The following is a 12,877-nucleotide window of genomic DNA, read 5'->3' as shown; positions in this document are numbered from 1 at the left end:
CCAGCAGGGACTTTAGTCATTATCCTGCTACAGAAAAAAAAGGTGCCCTAGAACAGAAACTATTGCACAGCCTTACCTAGAGAGATCTCCTTCCGCTCCTGCTTGAATACTTTAGGTTTATTCAGTCTTCCATTTTAAAGAGAGTTATAAGCTCTACTGTACACCTAACTCCCAAATGAGCAATAGGGACTATCAGCAGATATAAATGGGCACTACTTCATAAGAGAGGCCTGTTCAAGAGAAAAAATGTAACTTGTGTTAGCCCCAGAAAACTGATAGGCAGACCACAGTACCTGGGCTGCAGGGTTCAGCCTCTTCAGTGTCCAGTATATCGCCTTCTTTCCAAGAGTGCATTTTCCTTAAATGTGAAATTCAGCAGTCAGCATTGAAAAATATTTGTAAGATCATCAAAATTTCTTCCCCTTGCCCCCTGAAATTTCTTTTTATGGATGCATATTGTGTGTTTGCCCATTTTTTTGGAGGCTGCCCCTGGGCTGCGCCACTCCACTAAGTTGTTGAAATTCACCTGCTGACTACCTTACCAGGGCTTGTGCCCTCCTTTTTTCAGGTTCCTGAATGGGACTGGGCCCCTGCAGCTGTAACCCTGGGACTGAGTAGCAGGGAATGCTTTCAGATTGTGCTATTTTAAGCAGCAGAGTGTCACTTTACTGTGCAGTTCTTCAATAGGGACTGGTTTTTTCTGATTAGGATTTGTTTATTCCGTCATTTTTGTGGATCCAAGTAGGAGGAGAAGGAAAGAGTAAGATACAGATATAATTTATGTTATAGACATTTATAGACCTATAATTTTAATTGTACATAGTATATAATATTTAATAATAATTTAAATTATTTTATTATGTATAATATAATAATATTTAAATCTAAATCATAGTATGGGAGGTGCAACATAAGTAGACTTGAAATACAGATTATTAAATCCTTGCTCCACTGAATTTGCTTAATTTTTAAGTGCAATGGACCAGAGGTTTTAATTCAAGCATTTGCCTCTCTTGTTTAGGCAAGTTACTCTTGGGAGCCAGCTGCTACAAGTTGCTGCTGTCCCCCCTACAGGTGCATGTCCATTAAGCAGAGGATGCAACCCTGGAAGTCAGGAGTTTGTGAGGGATTTCCCTCAGATCAGGTCTGAGAGTATCTCTGTGGTCACATTGCTGCACAAGGATTCCTGTGACAGAATCTGGGCACTGGCCCCACAGCATGGGAGCAGCCAGCTGCCCCTTCCCGTGCTCACCTAACCAAGTAGGTGCTTCTAACTGTGGGTTACTTCTAAAAAAAGGTCCCCACAGGGTGTTGTGAGAACTCATTAAGTAGTTTACCAACTATTAAGAAACTCCTGGATCAGAGAAGCAGTTGTAAAGGCACAGTGTAATTAAAGCACAGCTTACTTTATTATGTGTTATTAGCAGGGTTATCCATCACATGTTCCGCACTTCGTAGTTATTAAATGTTATCTCGTGGTCACGTGAGAAGATGCTGTGTGGTCTGAGGGTGGCAGGCACCATGGCCATGGGAGGCAGGTTGAGGTGCAAGGTTTCTGTGTCCTGAGGGGAAGAAGTCCTCCACTTCTCTTTTGCTCCCTCTTCATCAGCTCTTCCATGCCCTGGCATTCGGGCAGAGAAGTAGCATCACCCACCTTCGCTGCTGACCCACTTGGGGCCCTGGGAGAGGATTGCAAAAACAGATTAAGATTTACTGTGAAGCTGTATTAAATTAAGATTTTCACAATCCCATGCAATTTCCTCTGCCTATTGTATGGTTATTTTACAGTTAAGTAGGGCAGCCTGCACAGAGAACTTGTGGTCTGCGGTCCCCATCGCAGAGACACAGCAGACACACCTGCAGCAAGGACCAGGGGTGCTTTCCCTTGTGCAGTTTGCATGGACAGTTGTACCTGTTCCTGGCTTACCAGCATCTTAGAAGGCAGCTGGAGCACATGGTTGTCCAGCCACAAAAACACAGTTCTGTCATCTGCTCAAATGGCTGAAAGTAAGCTTGTGGTATTTGTAAGGCAGCCAGTCTTGCAAAGTCACACGGAGCAATCAGCCAAATCGGAGTAGTAGCGTACCTTTTGTTACATAACCAGCCATGCGATTTTATAATTTAGTATGTGAAATGCTGATGGCATTTATTATGTCAATTAGGATGAGCATATGTTTAGGAAGCCCTTGAGGAGTCAATCACAGTTGCTCACATAGCCTTGCTTTGACCACATGATTGACTTCCTTTGAGCAGGTAGACCGTGTGCCTTTGGGAAGCAGTTACCCACAGCCTGCCCATTTTGCTACATCTTTGCACTTGGAGTCTGAGCTTGTAGTTCTGGCATAAGCTGTCGGTCCAAGTCTGGGTTTACTGAGCTTTGAAAAAAGCAAGAAACAGAAGTTACTACCTTAACCATCACAGTATTTGACAGCTAGAGACATGTCAGCAGCAAGTCTTCTCAGAAGTACTACTTTCTACTAAGGTGAGTTCATTCTTAGGATATGCTCCTTATAGTAAGAAATACTTAACCTGCCGGATATGTACTGTCTTATTCAGATCTTCTCTTCTCTCGGATCTTGCCCAGCTGTTCCTAATATTGTCAGTACTTCTGGGCTGTTTTGTTGGTTTTTTTTTTTCATTTTAATGTGCTGAGCAAAGTTTTGTATCCATGAAATCATCAGAAAGAGAATCCAGGTTTGTGTGGGCGTGTGAGAGACAGACAGATGAAAAAGCAGAATGTATTTCCATACATTCCTAGCAGGCATTTCAGCTACATAATTCCACAACAAAAACTTTTTCCAACATTGGTTTATTCTGTAAATTCCAGCATGAGCCACAGAGAAAATAACTTTTTTCAAACAGTCTGGTTCTGGTTTTAGAAGTTATTTTGCATGCAGGCACAGTATGACATTGCTGTTGGGTCTCACAGCTTGAGCTGCAACTTAAAAAGTTGGGGTTATTCACCTACTGTACTGTACCATGGGATTTTTCTATTCAGTTGGAAATGCCTTTCATCATAAAGGCTCTGCAAAGTACTTTGATTGTTATAAGCTCTGAGAGGGACTTTTTGACTAATAATAACTTTGAAAAACCAGCTGTCTTAAAACTGGGGCCAGGCAGAGGAGAGGTTTTGGAGCTCCTGTTCGTTGTCTCAGAGACGTTCTGTACTAATGTGCTGGACTTTTAAATACAATTATTTTCCTCTAAGGCCGAGTTCTAACAGTCTTTCCTATCATCTTAAAAGTCAAGCTGAATTCTTACATGCTAAATTGGTATCTCCAGGATCACCAACTCTCCTCCAGCTACTGGCTTTTTACCTGGAGGGATGCATCTTGCCTCTGCCCATAACAAATCTCCATCTAATTACACTTCAGGCAGAAAGAAAATGTTGTGATTCTTCTTTAGTCAGAATAGATTTAAAAATAAGTGGAAAGGGGGGGAAAAAAAGAGAGTAGGATATATGTAGGAGGATTTCTGGTCAGTAGACGTGATGATAAGATTTTGGGCACCTTAGTGTTTTATAACCTTCCTTTGAACAAAGTTTCAAGTCTAGGCAAACTGACTCACCACTTTGGCCTTTAGTGCAGCTATGCCAAAATTGGTACAAATTATTACATGATATTTTATAGCCAGGTCTTTGAAATGTGAACCACTGTCTTTTTGAATCTAAAATACTGTATAATAGATATTATTGAAGTATGGGTCACTCTATAGTTCTTTCCACAACTGTTGTATTGTACCACCTTGAACAGTAAAGTCAGTGTAATCTATAAAAAACTTCAGTTGGAGAGAAGAAAACCACAGTAACAGGAAACCTGGGAGGCTGTTACCAGGGAAGACAGTTTGATGAAAGATAGGAAGTTAAAACAGTTAACATTTTACTAATGGCAAATAGTTTTCTAAAGGCAGTCAACCTGGTATTTCATTATAAAACCCAGAATATGAAATAAGTGATGTGGTCTTGCAACCCAGATTCTGGCAGGAGAAGTAAGGTCACAGCTAACCCTGCATAAACAGAGGGCTGTGTGCTTTTGCTTGAGAAGGTGAAGGAGGACCTCTGCTCCCTCCTAGCCATGATCCACTCTTCTCCCCGGTGTGAGTGAGCCACTAGATGGGGACAATGCCCACATCTCCTAACCTGCCCACGTCTAGGCAGTGGCAGCTGGGCTGAGGCTTCAATAAAGAGCTAATTCTGTTAGCTGTGAAAGCTGTCAAGCCTCCTAGCAATTTGATGTGGATATTTTTTAACATGAACAGCCAAGATGACAGTCTCCAAACCCTCAGCAAAGGAGCTGATTATCAAGAATGGCAGGTATTGGCTGCAGCATGCTCACAGCTAGTGTGGTGAAAGAAAGGCCAGGTAAAGCATCTCTGGAAGAATAAGGAGCTCCTACCCTTACCTGGCTGCTGGAAGTGCTTTACATGGCCCCTTTGGCCATACAGTGCCTTGCTGATCCATGTAAATGGATGGCTGTGACTCACTCAGAGATGCACATTTGTAGGAGATAATAACCCATGTTGGGACTGGGGGAAGGATGCAGAATGACTTTGCTATCACTATTTAGCTAAGAAGAGTACAACAGCTCTGTCGGTAGAACCTCCATCTCCTACAGGTTGCGCAGCAGAGAAATGGGGTGTGAAAAGGCATCTGTTTTAATCAGCAAATACAGGACTTGTTATACACATGCTCAGAGTGTGTATAAAACAGGAGTATTAATAAAACATGTCACTTAAACACAGAGAGAAAACCAAGCTAAAACAAACCCCAAACCAATTAATATTTGTCAATCTTACTGTACTATTTAGAATCCATTTACTTTACTTATGCTGGCCACCCTTACCATTGACTGAAGATTTCATTACCACCAAGCCGTACTACTTCAGGACTACTGGAGATAAATTCCTCTTACTGTTCTGCAGCTCATCTGTTTTGCTGCTCTCTTTTCCAGTGACGCCTGCTTACTGGCTTATCTTTCACCGTTTGTGATTTAAGCCGGTAGCTGCCCCTCCAGGCTCTGTGTCACTGTTTCTCTGGCCTTTAGGCATCTGGTTTTTAATTTCTGTGATAGCCACTCCCTCAGTATCTTTCATCACTTAATTGTTTTTCTTTTAGCTTTTGTTACTTGTTCTTTGCTACCTGAAGTTTCTTCCATTTTGCGTCATGCTACTTCCAAGTGCAGCCTCCTGAACTGCTGGGTTAATATTTGATGGTGGCTGGGCAGAGGCAGTGGGGTTCTGCCACTCTGCTTGGCAAGCCCTCTTCTTGCTACACTGCTGCCAGTGTAACTGTGGTGGTAAGTCAGTATTTAAGCTTAAGTTTGGTTAAATGCTTCACTGGCATGGGAAAACTATGGGCTTGTTATTGCAAGGAGATGAAAAGCATTCTCTCTACCTACTCTCCATGTTTATTGTCCAGGCTTTTTGTGTGGGTTTGGTCTGTTATTCTCTTAAATGCCTCTGGTGGCTGCAAATGTTTAAGCAGTGAAGACCAGTAAGATGCAAACTCCTTCCAATCAGCGCAGCCTGTTGGGTAGCTTTTTAACAAATGTGTTATCATGATAGTGGTTTTCACTGTGGTCACAGCCCTGGGGTTATTTTGTGCCCTGATGTGACCATTGTCATTACAGCTTGTGGCTGAAAACTTGGCAATATGGATATCCAGATAACAATGTTCTTCCTTCATCATTTGTATTCTTGTGCTTCAGGTCTCTGCCTTGGACTGAAGCTTGATTCACCGCAGTGTCACAACACTGTGACATTCTTACAAATCAGTACTTGATTTTCTTTATCCAAGCAAATCTGTGCTAGGTGCTGTAAAACTATGCCAAATCTGGGACCTGAGTTGTTGAAAACTTCCTGCGCAGCAGGGAAGTGGCAAATGCTGGTGATGTCTGCTTTGGCATGGCACCACCACCTCTTCTAAAAGCTTCTCCTGCCAATCATCCTTGCAAGAACCAGTCTCTGTCAATATGGCTCTGACTACAAGAAGCATGAGACTCTCAAGGTGACATCCATGTCCCGCTGAGGCTGCCAGTGGTGGCTGACACCAACTCAAATGAGCATAGGATTCCTGGCCTCTCTTTTCCCCTCTCTTCCTCCCCCAAAGACGGGGCTTGAAGTATAGAAGTTCAGCCAGGAAATAATTACCTTTTCTATTTCACTGTACATCTACCTGTACAGGTTTTCTTGCTCAAAGTGGATTCTTGGTTTTTATTCATAGGTAGTAGAAGAAGTAGAAATATGCACTGGCAATCAATAGGTCAAATTTAAATTCCTTCTCCCCTCTCTTCTACAATGTCCAAGAGGAATTAAGACTTTAAGCTTCTGTAAAGGACATGATACTAATTACGTAGCTATTATATGACAGCACATGCGTGTTATAAATACAAATGACTACAAACATTGCAAAGAACTTCTGCCTCTGACTGAATCTGTGAGATAGCTCCATCACACGCCCTCCATGCTAACTCTTTTGGTGGTATAATCACCTCCCAAAGGTGGCAATCATTCCATTGCTTGATATGTTCCGCAGTTTATGAAGGTTCATGGGTGAATGTGGACCAGGTTAGCCAGAAGGGGCTGAGTTTTTGGTTTTTTTTCAGAATTTATATTATTATGTAGTCAAAATTTTCTAAATAATAGAGGTCATAGGACTTGAATTAAATTCTCCTAAAAATTCAGTGCCTGTACTAATAAATATGGATAGTTTTGTTTCCCTGTGCTGTAGCAAACATTTGTAATTTGTGTAAACATTGTAAAATTCAGGTAGAGCTCCCCATGCCTGCCCTTTTCTACTAGCAGTGCATTATTAGTATGTCAGATTGATAAAGAGTATCTGTAACGTGGTCAGGACAGTCAGACTTTGCCTCCTCTGAGGCTTCTCTCATCATTTTTTGCTGCAGCACAACATGGCCTTAGGGAAGTGATGCCTCTCTTTCTCTGCTGTCATTGTGAAAATAATTGCAGTAGCTTTGGAGCTGTAGTACAGCTTCCAGCTGCACCTAATTTGTATCAGGGGTCTTGCTGTGTTGTACATGTGAAAGTGGAGGAGAGGTATTTCCAGGGTTAGGGCACAAGGTTGGGAAGGTGGGGCTCAGATGCCCATGTTCCTGGGGGCTGCTCTTTCCTCAGAGCAGGGCTTTGGCTTTAGCTTTCAGGTTTGCTGATGGGAGCTGTGTGTTGGGTCTCCTGCCAGCAAGAAGCAAGAATTCTGTCCTTGAGGACATCCACGAGGCAACGAAATGTTGGAGTTGGCTGTATTCTGGTGTGTGGTGCATGGGGCGAGCCCCCACGTGGATGTACCTATGTGTGGTGGTAGAAGAGGATGTGGAGGGGGTGTGGTGAAATAGCATGATGTTGTCCACATCTCTGGTTGGCCCGGGTGCAAGGCATTCTGAAAATGTAAGAGAAAACAGAGTTTATAACACCGTGCTATTTTTGTCATGCTTTATTGGTTTCTAATTCATTTTACATCTATTTTAAAAATCGTGCAAGTTCCCAAGCCATGTGTTGCCATTCTTGCAAGCAGTCCTGTTGACTGGAGATGGGCTCCCTCCATGAGCAAGCGATGCAGAGAGCAGCTGGATACCCGTTCACAGCCACTCCACTTCATTGAGAAGTTATCCAAGAGCTTCCTACAGGAGCCACTCACAGTGCTCAGTCTCCACCACAGCCTTGGATAATTTTTTATCTCGTTTCATTTTGCTGTGTGTCACCTTAGTACAAGTAAATAATAATTCCTATGTTAAGATAACAGGTGGAGCTGCTGCCTGCACTATGGAGAGATGTTTGTTTCTTCACAAAGAGCTTTTCATAAATCTCTGGTGAAAATTTTTACAAAAGGAAACATTTGACCTAGTTTGGCATATTTAAAATATTTGCAAGGGTTCTAACAGGCAATGATTTTAATTCCACTGAAGCTACTGCTAATCAGGAGACAGAGCTTATGCAGAACTCTCTCTTGCAAGCAAAAACAGGCACTTAATGTGATTGCTTCATAAGAATAGGATCTAGCAAAGCGTTGAAGAGAATGTTTGACATTTAAACATCTGGTTAGAATTAGCAGGGCTATTATTTTACCTTCATGTCACAAAAACCTTGCCAAGTTAAAGTTTAATTTCTCAGGTTTAGAGCCCATGAGCTTTGCATAAAAATAAGAGTTTATTTATATGAAAATATGCTCTGTCATAGTCAGATTTTTCTTATTATTCTTTCCCTCATTTGCCCTCAGACATGGGTGTCTGAGGCTGACACATTGTCTCAGCAAATTAAGTCAAGCTGAAAGCAAGGGTACAGTGTTAGGGCAGAGCAGCAAATAAGATTTACATTTTCAAGCAAGAGCAGTAATTAGGCCATTTCATATTTTATATCCTCATGTTTATTTTCAGAGTAGTATATGAAAATAAGCATAGAAATAATGAGACATAAGTGCTCCAGCAAGCAGTTGGGGTTCATCAAGTAAAAACTACAAGTTACTCTTCAGTTTTGCTGCCACCCACAGAGTTTGCGTCTTTGAAATACCAGCAGGCAGGTGTTGTGGCCAGAGCTAATTGGGTTTGTAGTTAGGCGCATACTGGGTTTCTGTATCACAAATTATGAAGGGAATAGGCCTTCTTTTGAGCAATACAGTACCTAGCATTGTGCTGTGGATTTTGCTTCAGTATGTGAGGTGTTTGGTGCTTTGCAGAGCAAATGAAGTTTTGAACTGATTAGTCTGGTGCAGATGGTTATAACTGCTTGACTTCAGTCAGGCAAACTTCGAATGCAGGGGTCCAGGTGCATTGCTGCTGTGGTATGAGAATGATCTACAGGGTCCCAAGCTCTAAATTCTTGCGACCCAAATTATCCTTCCTCTGGCTACACATACAGTGTTTGTATGCTTGTGTATATTAGGGTGCTGCTCCCCCTTGCTGTGCTGAGCAGGCATCTTGACCAGCAACCTTTCTTACCTGTATTTCTGCACACAGTCTTGCAGTGTTTGCCCACACACAATGCTGCTTTTCTGGCAGAAGTAATGTGGCCACAAAATCAGCTGACTGGAACTGCAATTATATGCTAATTTAAGGTTTTCAACCGTTAAATGCCTGTAGTATTTCTCCCTCTCTTGCTATCTTTCTTTACAATGAGATTAACTGTATAAATTGAGCTAGATTTGTGAGAAAATAAGTCCCTGGAGTTAAGTCTCTCTTTTTTTTTTTCTGCCCCCTTCTTTGCCTCACTCTCCCATCCCAAAGACACAATCCTTCCTTAATACCTGCTGTAGCACTTTGTATCCAGATACATACCACAAGTACTGTAAGAAAACATAACCCAGAACATAATCCTTCGGCTTTCCTCCCCACAGATCTGATGGCACACAAGCCTTGCTACAGCTCTCACAAATAGAAAGCGGGTTGGGTATTCCCACCTGCCCCCCTTTGAATTGCATCAATTCTGATTATGAGCCAGAAAGAAGAAGAAATGGAGGATAGCTCCTCGCCACTCTGTGTCACCTGCGGCCAAGCACATTTACCAGAAGAAAACCACTTGTACAGCTACACCGAAGAAGTAGATGATGATCTGATATGCCACATTTGCCTGCAACCTTTGCTTCAGCCATTAGACACGCTCTGTGGTCACACCTTCTGCACAGCCTGCCTTACAAACTTCCTTGTGGAAAAAGACTTCTGCCCCATGGACCGCAAGCTTGTGATTCTCCAGACATGCAGGAAGTCCAGCATACTAGTGAATAACCTCCTGGATAAGCTAATGGTTAGCTGCCCTTTCACAGAACACTGCTCAGAGGTTGTGCAACGGGGTCACCTCGAACAGCATTTCCAAACCCAGTAAGTTGTTGTTGATAGACCTTTTTTCACTCTATTTTTTTGAGTAGAGGAAAAATATCTTCAATTAATACTGATCAAAATAAAGAGTTGTTGATTTCACTCCCAATGAACACCTACAGTATCATTAATTAAGAGCTGAATTTAGTCCATTTATAGTCCAAGATAGTCTATATCTTACTTTTTTTTTTAGAATCAAATGCGTGTAAGGTACTTCATGCTATCCTTAGCAGTTCTGGGTGAATACCTTGTGGTTAACTGCACAATAACAGTATGTATGCAGTCCAAAGAGATCTGTGAGTTTTGAGAAGCTGAGCTATTATAAATATTTTAATAGCACATTAAGGGTTTTGTAATTGCCCTTTCTTCAAGCCTTTTTTGAATCACAAATGACCTACATGAGAAGTAGAGCAGAAAATATTCTGGTTTGGTGTTGGTCTTTGAACCTGAGTGCTCCTTTCTTCCAGGTGAGCACTTATCCAAGGCACCATGGGGCTCACAGAGAGACAGACTCTGGAAGAGCACCCTGGCTGGACTACTTCTCCAGCCTTATCCCTCCTGGTAGCCAGGACACCCTCCATCATGCCTCTGGGAGAGACCTCTCCAGGGAGTAGTTTGGTTCCTCTGCCAGGAGAGAACTGAATGGTTCTTTGTTTTGCAGAGTAGAAGGATGTGCTGCTGCTTTTGTCTTGCATGTTCTGCCGTTTTTAAGGAAGGCAGAAGGGTAAAGAGGTATGTTCAGGGCTGTGATTTCTGACAGAAGACAAACACTTTGGCATAGTCTGTGTAACAGCACCTCAGGTTTGAGGAGAGATGGGGTCTAAGATGTGCCCTTTTCTGTGAGCTGTATCTGTTGCCCAGTGAAATTACATCCCCTGAAGTTTGCAGGTGTAAATTGTGTTGCTAAGTGTGTACTTCTGCATCTGCAATGCAAAGGAAGCCTTGAGCAGCCAGTGCAGGGCTCCAGACTGCTGCTGGGAGCACATTCCTGCACAGACATGGCAGTACTGAGGGTCAGAGCCAGAGAGTGGAGGTATGTTCACATACTGCACACTTCACAGTCTGGGAGCCTGCAACCAGAAATGGCTCTGCAGCCTGCCATTCAAACATGTCCTCATTTGCACTGGAAATGTCATTTCTTGAAGCACCTGGATTCTCACTAGGAATTTATTCACTTGAAGATATTCACTGGAGTCATAGTGTCCTAACCAACCAAAAATGTGACAATTTTGCATTACTAAAACAAAAAAAACCCACCAACCATTAACAATGGGTTTATTGTTCCCTTGCAGAGGTCATGAGACCATTTTTCACATGCTGGAGGTTTGGTGTTTGTGGATTTGGGTGCCCTCGTCGCCACATTTCTGAACCTGGCATTCATGGTGTAGGAGGCAGTGACAGCAGGCCCCAGCCCAGGCCAGGAGTGCTCAGGGAGTTTCACTGTGTGCTGCTAAGGGGACAAAATAACAAAGTTAATAATAGTTTTCTGTCTTAGTACTTATCTGACAGGCCTCAAATGTTAATTTCAATAGTAGTGCAGGTAAGGGGACTGTCAGTCTTCTGTGAGCTGCTGTCACTGAAATTATGTTTCTGTACAGATTCCAGCCACAAAATCTTGAACCCCTAATGCAAATGCCTTTTCCCTTTGCTATACATAGAGCTGAACTTAATGTGATTTATACCTTCCTGTTTGTCTTCATTTTTTTTGACATGGTGATGCTGTGGCCACAAAATTAGCAGGACACCCACTTCCAATTCACCTCCAATCCCCAATAAATAAGAAAATCAGTGCATTTTTTTACAGGGAAGCCACACAGCTAGCACAACTTCTGATTTCTAGTGTCGATTTTCGTAAGTGGATATGTGCAAGTCACCCCAGTGTCTTTTTCTTTTCCTTAAGGTGGTAGTAAAGGTACCCTTCGTTACATATCTTACAGAATTGCAGTGCTATAAACCATGATTTGGTCCTGTAAAAGCCTGGCAGGTTTTATTCTAGCACTTACTGTTTAATGTCAGTGGCCTTGGTCTTCCCCTCAGGATCTCCAAGACCCTGTGCTTCTGGCTTGCTTGGCCTGAGCCCAAGTGGGGATAGAAAGAATTGCCTTGGTAACATGTTCCCACAATCTCTTCCTGTTCCCTCTTCCCTGTGTCAGGTTCCCAGCACCAGGTCCCACTACCCCAGGGGCAGAAGACTGAAGAGATGGAGTAGGGTCGTCCTACCCTAAAGCCTCTAGGGTAGTGCAGTACAAAGCATTGCTACATAGGCTGGACATTTGGTTTTTTGCTATTCACGAAATTGATTTTCCTTCCTCAGGAGGTTGGGAGGACTGAGTTACCTTAAGGCCAAAGGGCAGAGACAGGAGAATATGAAACCACAGGAACTTCTGCTGTTGGGGGTTTCAGCTTTACAGGGGATAGCAGCCTCACTACCATCCCCACTTGAGGGAGGAAATAGGAGGGAACATTCTGAGTGATCCCTAATTTCTACATCTTTATGCTTGCAGACACTGCACAGTATCTTTATTTTATTTTAGGCACAGCATTAATTAATTATCACCTAAAGCATCTTATGCCTCTGCCTAATTTAATTGTTGGAAATGCAGAAACCTCTCTTGCCATTCCATCTCCAATTAATGGCAAAGAGAAGAAAGTTGTGCTCTGTTATGCCCAGGGAGAGATTGAGCAGACTGAGCTGATGCTGTTCTCTTTAACTCTGGTGAATCAATAGAGAGGAGGGGAAATATGTGTTTTTCCTAATAAAACAAATACAATAATAATCATAAATATTTGGTGCCTGCAGTGGGAACAGTTCAGAGTCCACCTGAAATCTCAACAGAACATTATTGTGTTCTCAGTGAATAAATTAAAGTAGACTCTGCTAGGGTCATCAGGGTGGTCAGCAGTTCTCAAATTTCTTGCGTGGTTCAGGTTCAGACCAGTTCTGGTTCTCAGAGAGAAAACAAAAGTTTACCCTGATCAGAGATGAGGTCACTGATGGGACAAGGTAAGCTTGCTCTTTTATGCTTTGTAATTGATGACAGAACTTAAACATTTTT

At 42.5% G+C, this 12,877-nt stretch overlaps 1 protein-coding gene across 6 annotated transcripts in view; it reads left to right on the top strand.

Moving 5' to 3' along the window:
• LNX1 (ligand of numb-protein X 1) overlaps positions 1 to 12,877 on the top strand; it is a 122,481-nt gene that overhangs the window by 46,422 nt on the left and 63,182 nt on the right. For 3 of the 6 annotated variants that reach the window (XM_017744393.1, XM_017744390.1, XM_017744394.1), the window contains exon 3: positions 9,344 to 9,824. The exons of 1 other annotated variant lie outside the window; for it this stretch is intronic. In XM_017744393.1, coding sequence (XP_017599882.1) covers positions 9,439 to 9,824 — 386 coding nt within the window. In that variant the 5' untranslated portion in view covers positions 9,344 to 9,438. Of the gene's footprint in view, positions 1 to 2,223; positions 2,483 to 9,343; positions 9,825 to 12,877 lie in introns of those variants that run through there. 2 more of the 6 variants (XM_017744391.1, XM_017744399.1) reach the window with 2 other exon arrangements.

Source organism: Corvus brachyrhynchos, unplaced genomic scaffold (assembly GCF_000691975.1).
Source record: "Corvus brachyrhynchos isolate BGI_N302 unplaced genomic scaffold, ASM69197v1 scaffold17, whole genome shotgun sequence".
In the NCBI taxonomy this organism is placed as follows: Eukaryota; Metazoa; Chordata; class Aves; order Passeriformes; family Corvidae; genus Corvus; species Corvus brachyrhynchos.
The sequence above is the reverse complement of the archived record's forward strand: the minus strand, read 5'-3'. Positions and strand labels throughout refer to the sequence as shown.